At 38.3% G+C, this 14,324-nt stretch overlaps 1 protein-coding gene across 1 annotated transcript in view; it reads right to left on the bottom strand.

The window, feature by feature from the left end:
* LOC140202447 (protein disulfide-isomerase-like) overlaps positions 1–9,994 on the bottom strand; it is a 36,495-nt gene extending 26,501 nt beyond the window's left edge. The window contains exons 1-2 of the mRNA XM_072267312.1: positions 9,781–9,994; positions 7,981–8,187 (exon numbers count right to left, since the gene is read on the bottom strand). Coding sequence (XP_072123413.1) covers positions 7,981–8,187; positions 9,781–9,994 — 421 coding nt within the window. The remainder of the gene's footprint in view (positions 1–7,980; positions 8,188–9,780) is intronic.
* Between the last annotated feature and the right edge of the window lie 4,330 nt (positions 9,995–14,324).

Raw genomic sequence — 14,324 nt, 5'->3', positions numbered from 1 at the left:
AGCTCCGTTATTGAGGACCAAGAAGGTATGGACCAGGGAGGCACAGGTGTGCTTACAGGACTGCTTTGAGTCGGTGGCTGGACTGTATTCAGGGAATCATCTTCGAGTCTGGATGGGTATGTCACAGTTGTCACTGACTTCATTAAAACCTGTGTGGATGAGTGGGTGCCTACGAAAACTTACTGTACATTCCCAAACCAAAAGCCATGGATGAACCAGGAGGTTCATAATCTACTGAGGGCTAGATCTGTGGCAATTAAGACTGCCGACCCAGGTCTGTATAAGAAGGCCAGGTATGACTTGTGGAGGCTATTTCAAGATCCAAGGAAAAAGTTCTGAGAGTGTCTTGAGGCGACATTGGATGCACGTTAACTCTGGCAGGGTTTGCAGACCATTACTTCCTACACAATAAAACCCAACGTCATGAATGGCCTCATGAGCAGATAAGCTCAACGCTTTTTAGGCTTGTTTTGAAAGGGAGAATAATATCACAACAATGAGGATCCTGCAGCATCTGGTGACCTTGTGACCCTGTGACCTCTATCTCAGAGGCCGGCGTCGGGCTGCCTTTCAAGAGGGTGAACCCTTACAAGGTGGCAGGGCCCAATGGAGCACTGGTAAGGCTCTGAAAACCTGTGCCAACCAACTGGTGAGAATATTCAAAGACATCTTCAATCTCTACAGTCGGAAGTTCCCACCTGATTCAAAAGGGCAACAATGACGCCAGTGTCTAAGAAGAGTAGTGTAAGCTGCCTTAATAACTATCGTCCAGTGGCACTCACAAGTATGATGATGAAATGCTTTGAGAGGTTGGTCATGGCCAGAATCAACACCTGTCTCAGGAAGAACCTGGACCCACTGCAATTTTCCTGTCGCCACGTAGGTTATAGGTCTACAGCAGACACAATCTCAATGGCTCTCAACATGGCCTTGGATCACCTGGTCAATGCAAATACCTATGTCAGGGTGCTTGTTTATTGATAACAGCTCAGCATTTAACACCATCATTCCTACAGTCCTGATCGGAAAGCTACACAATCTACAGTAGGCCTCTGTATCTCCCTCTACAACTGGATCCTCGACTTCCTAACCAGAAAACCACAATCTGTGTAAATTGGAAATAACACCTCCACCTCGCTGACAGTCAACACTGGCTCACCACAGGAGTGTGCGCTTAACCCACTGCTCTATTCTCTCTAATCCCATGACTGTGTGGCTAGGCACAGCTCAAATACCATTTATGAATTTGCTGATGAGACAACCACTGCTAGCAGAATTTCAGACGGTGATGAGGGGCATACAGGAGCGAGATATACCAGTTAGTTGAATGGTGTCAGCAACAACCTTGTACTCAATGTCAGTACGACCAAAGTGCTGATTTTGGACTTCAGAAAGGGTAAGACGAGGGAAAACAAACCAGTCCTCATAGAGGGCTCAGAAGTGGAGAGAGTGAGCAATTTCTAGTTCCTAGGCGTCAATATCTCTGAGGATTTAAATTGGATGCAACATATTGATGCAGCTATAAAGAAAGCAAATGAGCAGCTATATTTCATCTGGAGTTTCAGAATATTTGGTTTTGTCACCTAAAACACTTGAACACTTCTACAAATGTACCATGGAGAGCATTCTGACTGGCTGCATCACCATCTGTTATGGGATGGGGGGGGGGGAATCAGTTGTACGAGTTTGAAGTAAGTTGCAGAATGTTGTAAAATTAGTCATCTCCATCATGGGTACTGGAATGTGTAGTATTCAAGACATCTTCAAAGAGTTGGTGCCTCAGGAAGGCAGAGTTCATCATTCTCACTGTTACCCTCAGGAAGGAGGTACAGAAGCCTGAAAGCACACACTCAGTGACTCAGGGACAGCTTCTTCCCCTCTGCCATCCAATTTCTAAATGGGCATTAAACCCAAGAACACGATCTCACTACCTTTTTTAATTTCTGTTTTTTTTTTGTACTACTTATTTTAATTTAACTTTTAAATTAATTTTAAATGTGGTCGGGTGCTTCCAGGGTGCTGCATCGGCAAGTTTGCGGCGCTGGAAGCTCATGGCAGGAAGAGAGTTTCTCTTCCTCCTACCGTCTGCGTGAGATGATGGGACTTTCGAGAGACTTTGAGACTTTTTTTTACTGTGCCCATAGTCTGTTCTTCATCAAATTATGGTATTGCTTTGCACTGTTGTAACTATATGTTATAATTTTGTGGTTTTTGTCAGTTTTTTTTAGTCTTGGTTTGTCTTGCGTTTCTGTGATTTTTTCTGGAGGAACATTGTATCATTTCTTAATGCATGCATTACTAAATGACAATAAAAGAGGACTGCATGTCCTCATAATCTAATCTAATCTAATCCAATCTAAATATATATATAAAGCAAACTCAATGACATATGCCGGTGATATTAAACCTGATTCTAATTCTGATTCAGTCACCACACAGTTTCTACAACAAGTAAGCACACTGAAATCTTGTAGAAGCAATACCAGCATATGTTGCCTGCTCATTCTGTTATTGCTGACCTTCCTCAACATACAGGTCACATGCATGAAGGATGACTTGGTTGTTACAGACTTAATTTACTAAGCGTCATTTCCCATGCACCCTCTCTGCTAAGTTATGCAGATCTACATGGGCTTCAGGAAGTTCTTTGACAAGGTCCCACATGGGAGATTGCTACAGAAGTTTAAAGTCTTTGGGATCCCTTCCCCTTCACCTGGTTTCATCTATCATTTGCCAGCTTGTACTCTTCCACTCCCCCCCCACCTTCTTATTCTAACTTCTCCTCCCTTCCTTTCCAGCCCTGATGAAGGGTCTCAGCCTGAAACATTGACTGTTAATTCCCCTCATACAAAGATGCTGCTTGACCTGCTGAATACCTCCAGCATTTTGTATGAGACACAGGATACTTGCTTTCATCGGCCTGGGCACAGAATATAAAAGCACAGAAGTTCTGATACGACTTCACAAAATACTGGTTAGGCCTCAGCTATTGTCCTGTGTACAGTTTTAGTCACTGTCCTACAGGAAGGGTGTGTTTGCATAAAGATGACACAGAGATGATTCACCAGCACATTGCCTGGGATGGAGTGTTCGTATGATGAGGAGAGACTGGATAGGCTGCACTTGTTTCCTTGTACTACAGGAAGCTGAGGGAGGATAGGAAAAAGAAAACAAATTTTGAATGGCAGAGAAAGGATATATTATTGAAAACTTTTCGTCATTGCTGAAGGATAGATATACAGCAATGTGTAAGAGATTTAAAAGGATTCGGCGGAAGAACATTTTCATGGTGGGGGGGAGGCGGAATCTGTCTGAGCAGGTCTTGAGGCAAAATTTAATAGACAGAAAGATAAGCAGTTGTATCAAGGCATAGTAGGCTTCAGGCCAAGTGCTACTAAATGGGATTTCAAAAGGTAGGTAATTAATTCTGTGCTCTATATACAATTACTGTATCTTGCACTTATCTTCATCCTTAATCCATAATTTGAACTTTTGGTATAACAGGACCAGTGAATCCATATAAGGAATTTGGGCCTTGTGGAATAAATCTACTTGAGCAGAACAGATTAAGACCATAAGACATAGGAGCAAAATTAGGCCATTTAGCCCATCGAGTCCACTCTACCATTTCATCATGGCTGATCCACTTTTCCTCTCAGTCCCTATCTCTTGCCCTCCCCCATGTATCCCTTCATGCCCTGACTAATCAAGCAGCTATCAACCTCTGCCTTAAATATACATAAAGACTTGGTCTCCACAGATGCCTGTGGCAATGAATTCCATAGATTCACCTCTCTCTGACTAAAGAAATTCCTCCACATCTCCATTTTAAAAGGATGCCCCCCACTATTCTGGTCTTAGACTCTCCCACCATAGGAAACAGCCTCTCCATATTCACTCTATCAAGGCCTTTCACTGAGGTCACCCATCATTCTTCTGAATTCCAGTGAATACAGGCCCAGAGCCATCAAACACTCTTCATATGCCAAGCCATTCAATTCTGGAATCACTTTTGTGAACTTCCTTTGAATCCTCTCAAGTTTCAGTCCATCCTTTCGAAGGATAAAGGGCCCAAACCTGCTCACGATACTCTGTGAGGTCTCACCAGTGCTTTATGAAGTCTCCACATTGCAGCTTTGCTTTTATATTCCAGTCCTCTTGAAATGAATGCTAACATTGCATTTGCCTTCCTCACCACAGACTCAACCTGCAAGTTAACTTTTAGGGAATCCTGCATAAGGACTCCCTAGTCCCTTTGCACCTCAGATTTTTGTATTTTCTTTCCATTTAGAAAATAGTCTACCCTTTAATTCTTCCATCCAAAGTGCATGACCATACACTTCTAAAAACTATATTCCATCTGTCACTTCTTTGCTTGTTCTAATCTGTCCAAGTCCTTCTGTAGCCTCTGTATTTCCTCAAAACTACCTGCCCCATCACCTATCTGACCAACCTGATTTTCCCAATTTACCTGCATATTGAAACACCCTATGAAATAACATTGCCCTTTTGGCATGAATTTTCTATTTCCCATTGTAATTTGTAGATCACATCCTTATTACTATTTGGGGGGTCTGTATATAACTCCCACCAGGGTCTTTTTACCCTTGCATTTCCTTGGCTCTATCCACAATGATTCAACACCTTCCAACCCTATTGCGCCTCTTTCTAATGATTTGATTTCACTTTTTACTGACAGAGCAACCCCAGCCATTCTGCCTTCCTGCCTGTCCTTTCGATATAATATGTATCCACAGACATTAAGCTCCCAGCTATAATCTTCTTGTTCCATTAGAGATGCAGAAACGTTTGCTAAATGTCAAAGAAATCCCCCAAAGCTGCTGTCCTTCATAGTTAAACTCAAGTTCAAGTTTAAGTTTAATTGTCATTCAACCATACATGAATACCCATGAATACAGGTGAGCAAAATAATGTTCCTCTGGGGCCAAGGCACAAAACTCAGTACTAACAGTCATACGCAGCACGAAGCACATATAGCACACATAAGATAGCAGTAAACATACAGTCAAAGCAAAAAAATATAATATAGTCCAAGTCTCTGAGTGAGTCTACGAATGTTGTTGGCAAGAGCAAGCTCACAGCGGTTTGCAGACAAACGTAATCCAGCTTGTTTTCCACTGAGCAAACACTGGAGGGCAGCACCAGTCCCAGCATGGATGTTATGTGTGTTATGTTTTGTAACTTCAAAACATTAAACTAATTCAAAAGAATACATGGGGAGTCCAAAATACCAGTGTAACTTGGACTTTTACTTTAAGCGAGGTGCGCATGTCAATTTATCCTCTAATTTGTAATGAGAGTTCACAAAAATCTTGTGTTGTGCAATTTTTTTGCCCAGCGACAACAACGTGTGTGCACTGATTAATTTCTTCAATAAAAATGCACAAATAAGCCATTTCTAAGAACTTCACTTTCAATCTTTTTTATTGATTTAAAAGAATAAGGATAAATACAAACCAGAGGAGAGGTTATCTCAAATACATATTTCAATAATAGTACAATCAAAGAAAGGAATATACACTGTCAAAATCATATATTGTATAATGCTAATATAAAGAAAAAAAACAAACCACTTCTCCTTTTAACAGTTCATAGAATAAAAAGACTCAACATTTCTATTATTGAGAAAAAAACCCACTAAACTAACCTAAGACAAAAAAAAGGGGACTGGGCAGTCCATTTTGAGGATACAGTTTTAAAAAAAGGAAAAATCCTTCTGGTCAAATCTAAAACTTCAGGGAGAAGAAAAAAAAAATAACTGAAAAAGTAAAAAAGAATTAGATCATATGAAAACATTGAATATATTTCATATATTACATATTCAATATTTTCATAAGCCATTTCTAAGAACTGCAGATAAATCATCACGAACCCATGTTGTCAACACCTTCAGCATCAGAAACTGGAAAAGGAAATATGATTGTGCATGATCGTGAAATATACTTAACAGGCCAACAAGGTAGAGGTTGGCAACCTTATGTGTGCAGTTTAAATTCCTTTGTGTGCTAGTGGCAAAAGATAAACCTTAGAGGGAACATTGACGCACGTGCCACATGATAGTGTGATGACGAATGCAATTGCCATATTTTCACGTATAATCCATAATTAATTATTTATATGAAAATAATGTTTAATCAAACAACATACATATATAAGATCACTCAACTGTTATTGGAATATTAAATACACAACACCACATCTCACTGCCTCCGGGCTCCAATTCCGACACTTCTCTCCTGGATGGCTGCAAACAGGTGGCACTGCGCCATGAAGCCTTTTCCACACTTCAAAAGGGGCCACACAGCTACCCCACCATTGCTCCTACCAATAAACAAGTGAACTAAACTTGCAGCATTCCACTTAATCAATGTCCAACAGGTTCTTGCGATCACAGGATCACTCGCTGTTAGACTGCACTATCGTTTTTCAATGCTTCTTCTTGCTAATATTCAGAGGCATTCCAAAACTATTTTCAAAAACTTTTGAATAATTAGAAGCATGAGAGCAGACCAATATAATTATACAATGTAACCCACTTTATTCTAATTATTGCTGTTCATAGCCATGAGATCTGCATGAAATGAATGAGCTTGTGGATCCTGGACAGATCTAACCTGATACAAAATGATACACCAGGTTCCTGTTCATCCAGTGACAGTGTGCAACCACTAAGTTTGCAGCAACCACTTAGGGTAATTCTCAGCAGTTCCGAGCCCTAGTTATGCCATGGAAGTGCTGCTCCCATTAGCAATGATTTTCCATTTCAAAGCTATCTCATCGTCTGCAAACTCACAATAGATATTCTTGCCCATGATCTTCCAGATCAAGATGCATTGCAGGTACCTGATCAGACAGATTATTATGACAGTACTGGAGGATGCCACAAGACATCCTTCAGAGTACAGATGTGCACGACATAAAAATCAGCCAGTTTGGTGCTTGAATGCACTGAGAGATTTGAAAGGGAAATGTTAAATGCTATAATGGTCTTAATTAAAGCTAACAGAATCAAGGAGATCTGAAAGATATTGTCTCTTACAATAAGTATTCAGTACACGAGGACTGAAACATGTTAGCCACGATGTAAAACAATATTTGTGGAAAATTCTTCCGGAAATCAACTGGGGTGCAGTATGACTATGGCACACTTAGTGGCCACTTTATTAGGTACACCTAGACACCTACTCATTAATGCAAATATCTAATCAGCCAATCATGTGGCAGCAACTCAATGCATAAAAGCATGCAGACATAGTCAAGAGATTCCGTTGTTGTTCAGACTAAATATCAGAATGGGGAAGAAACGTGGTCTATGTGAATTTGACTGTGGAATGATGTTTGGTGCCATACAGGTGGTTTGAGTCTCTCAAAAACTGCTGATGTCCTGGAATTTTCACACACAACAGTCTCTAGAGTTTACTGAGAATGGAGCAAAAAACAAAAAAAATTCCAGTGATCGGTAGTTCTGTGGGTGAAAGTGCCTTGTTAATGAGAGAGATCTGAGGAGAATGGCTAGACTGGTTCAAGCTGACAGGAAGGTGACAGCAACTCAAATGACCATGCATTACAACAGTGGTGTGCAGAAGAACATCTCTGAATGCATAACACATCAAATCTTGAAGTGGATGGGCCACAGCAGCAGTAAAATACAAACATACACTCAGTGATCACTTTGTTAGGTACGGATGATACCTAATAAAGTAGCCACTGAGTGTATAAATGTGACAGAATGCATATTATCTACTTCTCACTGTTCAATGCAATAACATAATAATAAGGATTTAGACTTTAGTTATAGGGCATTCTGGTTTTAATCCAATGGTTTATGCAGAATCTAAATTTTGCATTCATATGATCCAACTGCCTTGTAGTTCCTTAAACTACTATCTTCCATAAAATTAAATCTTTTGTATTTTTGTCTGGTCTGAAGTCAGTAAATATCTGTTGAAACCACATTACCTGTGTAGTCAATTGGAGTTTTTCTGTTGCTTTCCTGAAAAAACTTCAGTGTGGGATAGCTGCGTACATCAAATTCTGACGCCAGTTCTTTCTCCTTTATGGCATCAACCTTGGCCAGTTTCAATTCTGAAGACTCAGTCTTCAGCTGTCCTGCAGCTTTGGCATATTCTGGTGCTAACTTCTGACAGTGTCCACACCAAGGGGCATCTTTGGGAAGGATAAGTAGAAATAATATTAAAGAATTATTTTAAACTCTATACATTTGGAAAACAGTATTTGGGTGCCACATAAAAAAGACGTTAAGTTTCTTTGATTTGCCTATCTGTCAAATGTTCTACCACAGAATACATTAGACATGCTAAATCAACAATTGCCACCTTAAGGTCTGAACAAGTGTAATATTTCAACTTTGAAGAAATCTGTATGTAAAGCAAACAAAAACTATCCCAAGTAACTGAATCATTTTCATAAAACTAAAACAGAACAATATTGGATTTGCATCTTTGTTTGCTCCGAATAATTTTGCCCTGGCACCCAAATTAGGCATAATTTATTTAATTGAATAGATCATCCCCAACTCCCACCAAGCAATTGAAAGTTGGTAGTTCTTTGCTAAATTCCTAGTATTTGCATTGTAACCAGATGGCATTTAAATTAAGAGACACAAAAAGGGACAGACGTTTATTGTATTTAAACTATGTCCAACCACTTAAGGGTTTAGATAGAGTAGTCAGCATAATGGATTTGCAATACCATATAAAGATACGATGGTGCCATACTGGTTTTATTTAAATCTTAGTCGTCATTTCTACCCGAGTGCATTGCCCCTTCTGCTGCTGCTAAGTTAACAAATTTCATGACACGTGCCGGTGATAATAAACCTGATTCTGATTCTGATTTCTGTGAAGACAATAACACTGAGTCGTTTGATTCAAAATTTTGCTTTTGTACTGAATAGAAGTAAACATCTAAGCTTCATTCGGCACAACAACATTTGCCGACTGTGGAATTTACACAAGTTATTATTCCAGTTTTGGAGTTAACTTTGAGCATGAATAGTATTGTTTGGAATTAAGTACATGGGTAAAGTTTTAGCTCGATTCAAATTAGTACAAAAGTGTTTAATTTGTAAGAAGAACAAAAATTTAGAAAGTAACATTGTTCTCACACATTATTTACTTATGATTGGTTAACACAACACATTATATTATAGTGCAGTCCTCAATACAAAGAAAGAATGAAATATTAATTATTTCTAAGTAATTAGAGACAATGATCTGTATTTACAAATCATCTCAATGGTTTAAGAACAGCTTTTTCCATTCTGCCATCAGATTTAGGAACAGTCCATGAACCCATGAACTATACCTCATTATTCCTCTGTTGCATTCTTTACTTATATTTGTGACTTATAGTAATTTTTATGTCTTACAGTAGAGAGATGCTGAAAAATATTAAATTTCACAACATATCTCAGTGAAAATAAAGCTGATTCAGATACTGATTTTTACCTAAAAGCAAAGGATGAGAAATAGATAAAGGAAATTATCCATATTTGTGCATGGATAAAGGAAATTATCCATATTTGTGAACTGTGATTAAACTTTGCAATATGTAATTATATCAGAAAATGACCATATTCTACTGATAGTTGACTAATGATATTATTGGATATAGTATTCAGCAATGTTTTGACATTTCAAGGCAATATTTTTAACTGTTACCAATACACAATTGATTTGTCAAGGAAATTTGATTTAACTTTCAGTCAAAGCTCGCAAAGAACTCATGCTTACTTACAAAATTCCACCAGAAGGTATTTGTTCTCCTTTAAAGCTCTCTCGAAATTGTGCTCGTTAAGCACTAAAACATCTTGGTCTTCAGTAATCTCATCTGAAATGTCTTCCTCAGAATCTTCTTTTGGTGGTGAAGCCTCATCTTTCTCTTCAGTGGCTTCAGCCTTCGTTGCAGTGATGAAGGCAAAGACCAGCATTAAGAGGCACCACTTGGCCATGGTGATCAGAACTGTATGCTGATTGCAGGCAACACTGATAAAGACAAGGCCACCATGACGCCTGACAGACAGCACTTCGTGGAGTATTATTACTGGTTGTGGTATTAATAAAGCAGTTTAAGGTTTATTCTTGGCCTATAGAATTAGAATATGAATTGATGTTGTAGCATGTAAAGCACTTAATATATGCACATCGGTAAACGTCATTTTCTGCAAAGGTAATCACAGTCTGATTATTATCTTAATGCTTCTGAAATTATTCCATTAATTGTTTTACTGCATTGATAATTAATCTTATCAGTTGATAATCAATGCATTAAATAAAATTAAATCTTTATTCTAAGCTAATTAGGTTCCATTTCTGAGTGGTTGAAACAATCTCCAAAGTGTTGGCTGGATGAGTATTTGTAACTCCTCCACATAATGTAAGCTATCTGTTGTCTTTTCTCTACGACAGTTCTCAAGTGAAGGACTTTGTTCCCCCCAAGTAACCATATGCTTTAGAAGAGCTATGGTTCATAAAACTTGTTCACAATATGAACCAGTTAATGGACAAACCTATTGTCCTGGGAATGAAATGGGTATGTAAAATATGAGCCTGCTTACATATTTGTACAGATTTCTGGAGTCTGAGCATTGTATAATCTTGCATCATCACAGCCAGTGTTGAGACAGTGTAGGAAATATTTTCAAAAGCATATTTCCTCACTGTTGTCAACTTTCTGTGTGCCGGGAGTTTGTAGGATAGAAAGGAAGACAGAGCTGAAGAGATTAATGGTACGGAGAGGAATCAGGGAAGCAGTGATGATAGTCAGCAGGTGGCAGTGTAGAGCTACTACCTCACGACTGACTTGGGGTCAATCCTGACTTCTGTTTGTGTGGAGTTGGAACATTTCCCATATGAATTTCTTCAAGGTGCTCGAGTTTCTTCCAACAACACAAACTGTGCAGCTAATTGACGGTAAATTTTCCCTGGTGTGCACAAGAGAGATACAGTCATTGAGCCATGCAACTTAGCAACAGGCCCTTGGCCTACCACACCCATGCCAACCTATTTGTTCATCTACATTAATTTCAATTCCCTGCAAAAGGTCAGGCTTTCAATGTTTTGTCTGTTTAAATGCCTCTCTAAATATCTCTTAAAGGTAGTGATTCTACCTGACTCCTTCACCTCCTCTAGAAAAGTAACCATAGTGTAAATTTTTTTAAAATCATTCATACGCCCTTTAAAACTCCATCCTTTCAAACACTTGTTTTTGATAATCCTACCATGAAAAATGATTATGGTTATCTACCCATCTACCCTATCAATGCTTCTTATAATGTTATTATACTCCCATCAAGTCACACCTCAGCCTCCTTCTCTCCAGAAAAATAAAACCCAGCCTCTCTATCCAATCTCTGCCCATTCCTAATGTCCTGCAATCCAGGCAATTCCTGGGCAGTCACCTCTGCTCTCTCTCCAGTTCAGCCACCTCCTTCCTAGAGTGTGGAAACCAGAATTGCTGAGTTTCTTTGAAAATGTGTGTGTCACTCTGGATTCCAGCACCTGCACAACCTCCTGCATGTAAAGTGATCTTATAAGATTGTACACATGCCAAAATATTTCTGTTTTTGTTAAACACACCAGAAGCTAAACGTGGGTTAGTAGAGGACTCATAAATAATGCTACGCATTCTTATAATAAATCAATAGATTTTATTTGAAAACTTGTATTTAAGTAGCAGTATTTTTTCCTCATACAGTTTGATTTAACCTGATGTGTGACAAAATTGTATTTACTGTATATTTAAATCTTAAATATAGATGTGAGAATTTGCCAGCCTTGTCCATATGTGCAAATGACTTGATCTGATGGATTTTTCAGGCAACTTCAGCTTACAACACACAAAAGATGAGAAATTATAATTCTAAAACAGGTGCAATGGTACACGTGGTGAATGTTGGTTGGTACAAGTCAGTTACTCTGTTTGCTGACCTTCTCACATCGAATGACTAGACTTCCATGCAGTGACCTTCTCACTGATATTGCCAAATATTGAATCAAGTCTGGGATGACTTTGATAAAATAATGATAAAAGTTGTAACTAGTCATTGAGAATGTACTAACAAATTTAAGTAAATAGATTATGCAGTATATTAGCTAGTCATCACCTACAAATATTTAACTTATTTTTAACAATATGTTTAATATAAATTACATAGAGTTACAGGGATGTCCAGTGCAAAAACAGGCCCTTTGGTCCATCTAGTCCATGCCAAACTATTTAAACCGTCTACCCTATCGACCTGCACCAGGACCATAGCCCTCCGCACCCTTACCATCCATATACCTATCCAAACTTCCCTTAAACGTTGCAATTGAGTTACATTGTGTAACTTCTGTCCAGCTACACTATTATTCTAAAGTGTTCATTTTTCCTTGTATTTAATTTTTGAAAAGAATTTAGAATTTATTCAAATCACATTAGGACATAATATAAAGTCACCGAATATAGAGCTCAGCTGGTGAAAATAATTGTTAATATCACTGTGACCTACTGATAGTTAAATAAGGATTGAATATATTGTAAGACATCAAATTTAATAGCTTGCTGATTTTAAGTGAAGCAGCTGACCTTTGACAACAAATATGGGAGTTAGTAAGTGAGTAAGATATAAACACATTGCATGATAAAATAGCCAATTCCTAACTTTGAGGAGCAAATTCCCACAAAAATATAATGACAATGTTAGTGTTTAGTTATTTTTCCACGAATATTATTAAATTGCAAAGATAAAGGAAAGTGTAAAAGGTGACTCAACCAAAATTGTTTTGACTATTTGTATTCATTGGAAAGCTTGCATTTTTGATTGAATAGCATTCACACATAGCAGAAATTGAATTCTGTGTGGCATAATGGAAGCAGAAATTCAGAGTCCAAATGTACAAACTCAGCACTTTTTCATGAAGTGCAGATATTACAAAGGGAAAGTAGATGCCTGATAAAATAAATAACAATACTAGTTGTACAAAATATGCAGCAATACAAACCCCAGAATTCTGCCTAGTGGTTTATACCATATTTTTTTCTAATTGGAAATGAGTTGCACTACTCTATGTAGGAATGTCAGCCCATTAGTTCTTCACTGGACCGGTTCCTGTGGGGAAACATAACTAATGAGGTAGTATACTACAAACATAAGAGTGGAACTTTTAAAAAGACTGTACTGTCTTTTTAAATGGTACTGCTCGAAACATTGAAGCATGCAAGCAGTCGGGTGAAGGAGCACATCATAAGTAAATGGTTCAATAGGTTTACTGCCAGCTGGTTTACTGAATGTCTCATAACTGCGTTTGTACCATTTTAGAATAATGTCTAAACATACCAAAACAACACTGGATGTGACAGAAACGGAAAAAGGTGACGTAATTCTGCCAAATCAATCTTGCAATTCCAAAACAAGAAACAAAAGTGAGATAAGGTGCCAATTTCACCCAGTCAAAATTAGGTGGCGCTGGCATTGAGTGCAGCCTCACTTTACTTCCGGAATGTAATCACAAGCTGCAAAAATATCAGCTAACTCATCAGGACCGACAGAGACATGATGGTAGATTAATTAGTTACTATAAATCACCCCTTAGTGGAAAAATATCAAGAGGGTGTTGATAGGCATGAGAGAGGAAATAGTTTTCAATAAAGTGGGGAATGGAACCTAATGGCTTTGTCCCCTATGAGCTGGCATGGATATGACTGGCAGATCTTTGTGAAATAATACACCATTACTCTTGTTTTATTTCTTGGGCACTCACACACACCTCGCCTTTTACAAGTAACAGCCCAAGTTTAGTTCTTCAGAGTGCATTATCAAAGATGGATTTTGAGCCTGTATGTTATATTTGTAGAAGCACTGGGGAAACTTTGTTATTGAATGCATCAATGAAGTGTAGCAGCTTCAAAGAAACTGTAGCTTCACGGGTGAAGACATACTGACAGCACACTCCTCAAAGAAATGCAAACTAATTAAATACATCTGGGGAAAAATTACCAGTACTATCTGCAGTTATAGCCATGAAAACTACAAGTCTGTTGTCTGACTGGAAACCGTATTGCACATTTCAAAACATATATATACCTTGTGGAAGTGTACATATGACCATTGTCAGCATTGTCCTTTTGGATACTCAGAACGTAATTTTGAGGATTCTGTTTAGTGCAGCTTACTGCAGATATATTTCCAAGCAAAAATGTCATTTTCTACACATACAACAGGAATATAGTCAATGGACAATCTGAGCATATAGTTGATGTAATCGTTCTATTTTTGATTAGGTGGCAAAGGTGCAAGT

This window comes from Mobula birostris, chromosome 9 (genome assembly GCF_030028105.1).
Source record: "Mobula birostris isolate sMobBir1 chromosome 9, sMobBir1.hap1, whole genome shotgun sequence".
In the NCBI taxonomy this organism is placed as follows: Eukaryota; Metazoa; Chordata; class Chondrichthyes; order Myliobatiformes; family Myliobatidae; genus Mobula; species Mobula birostris.
Note: the sequence above shows the minus strand (reverse complement) of the source record. Positions and strands in the feature narration are given on the sequence as shown.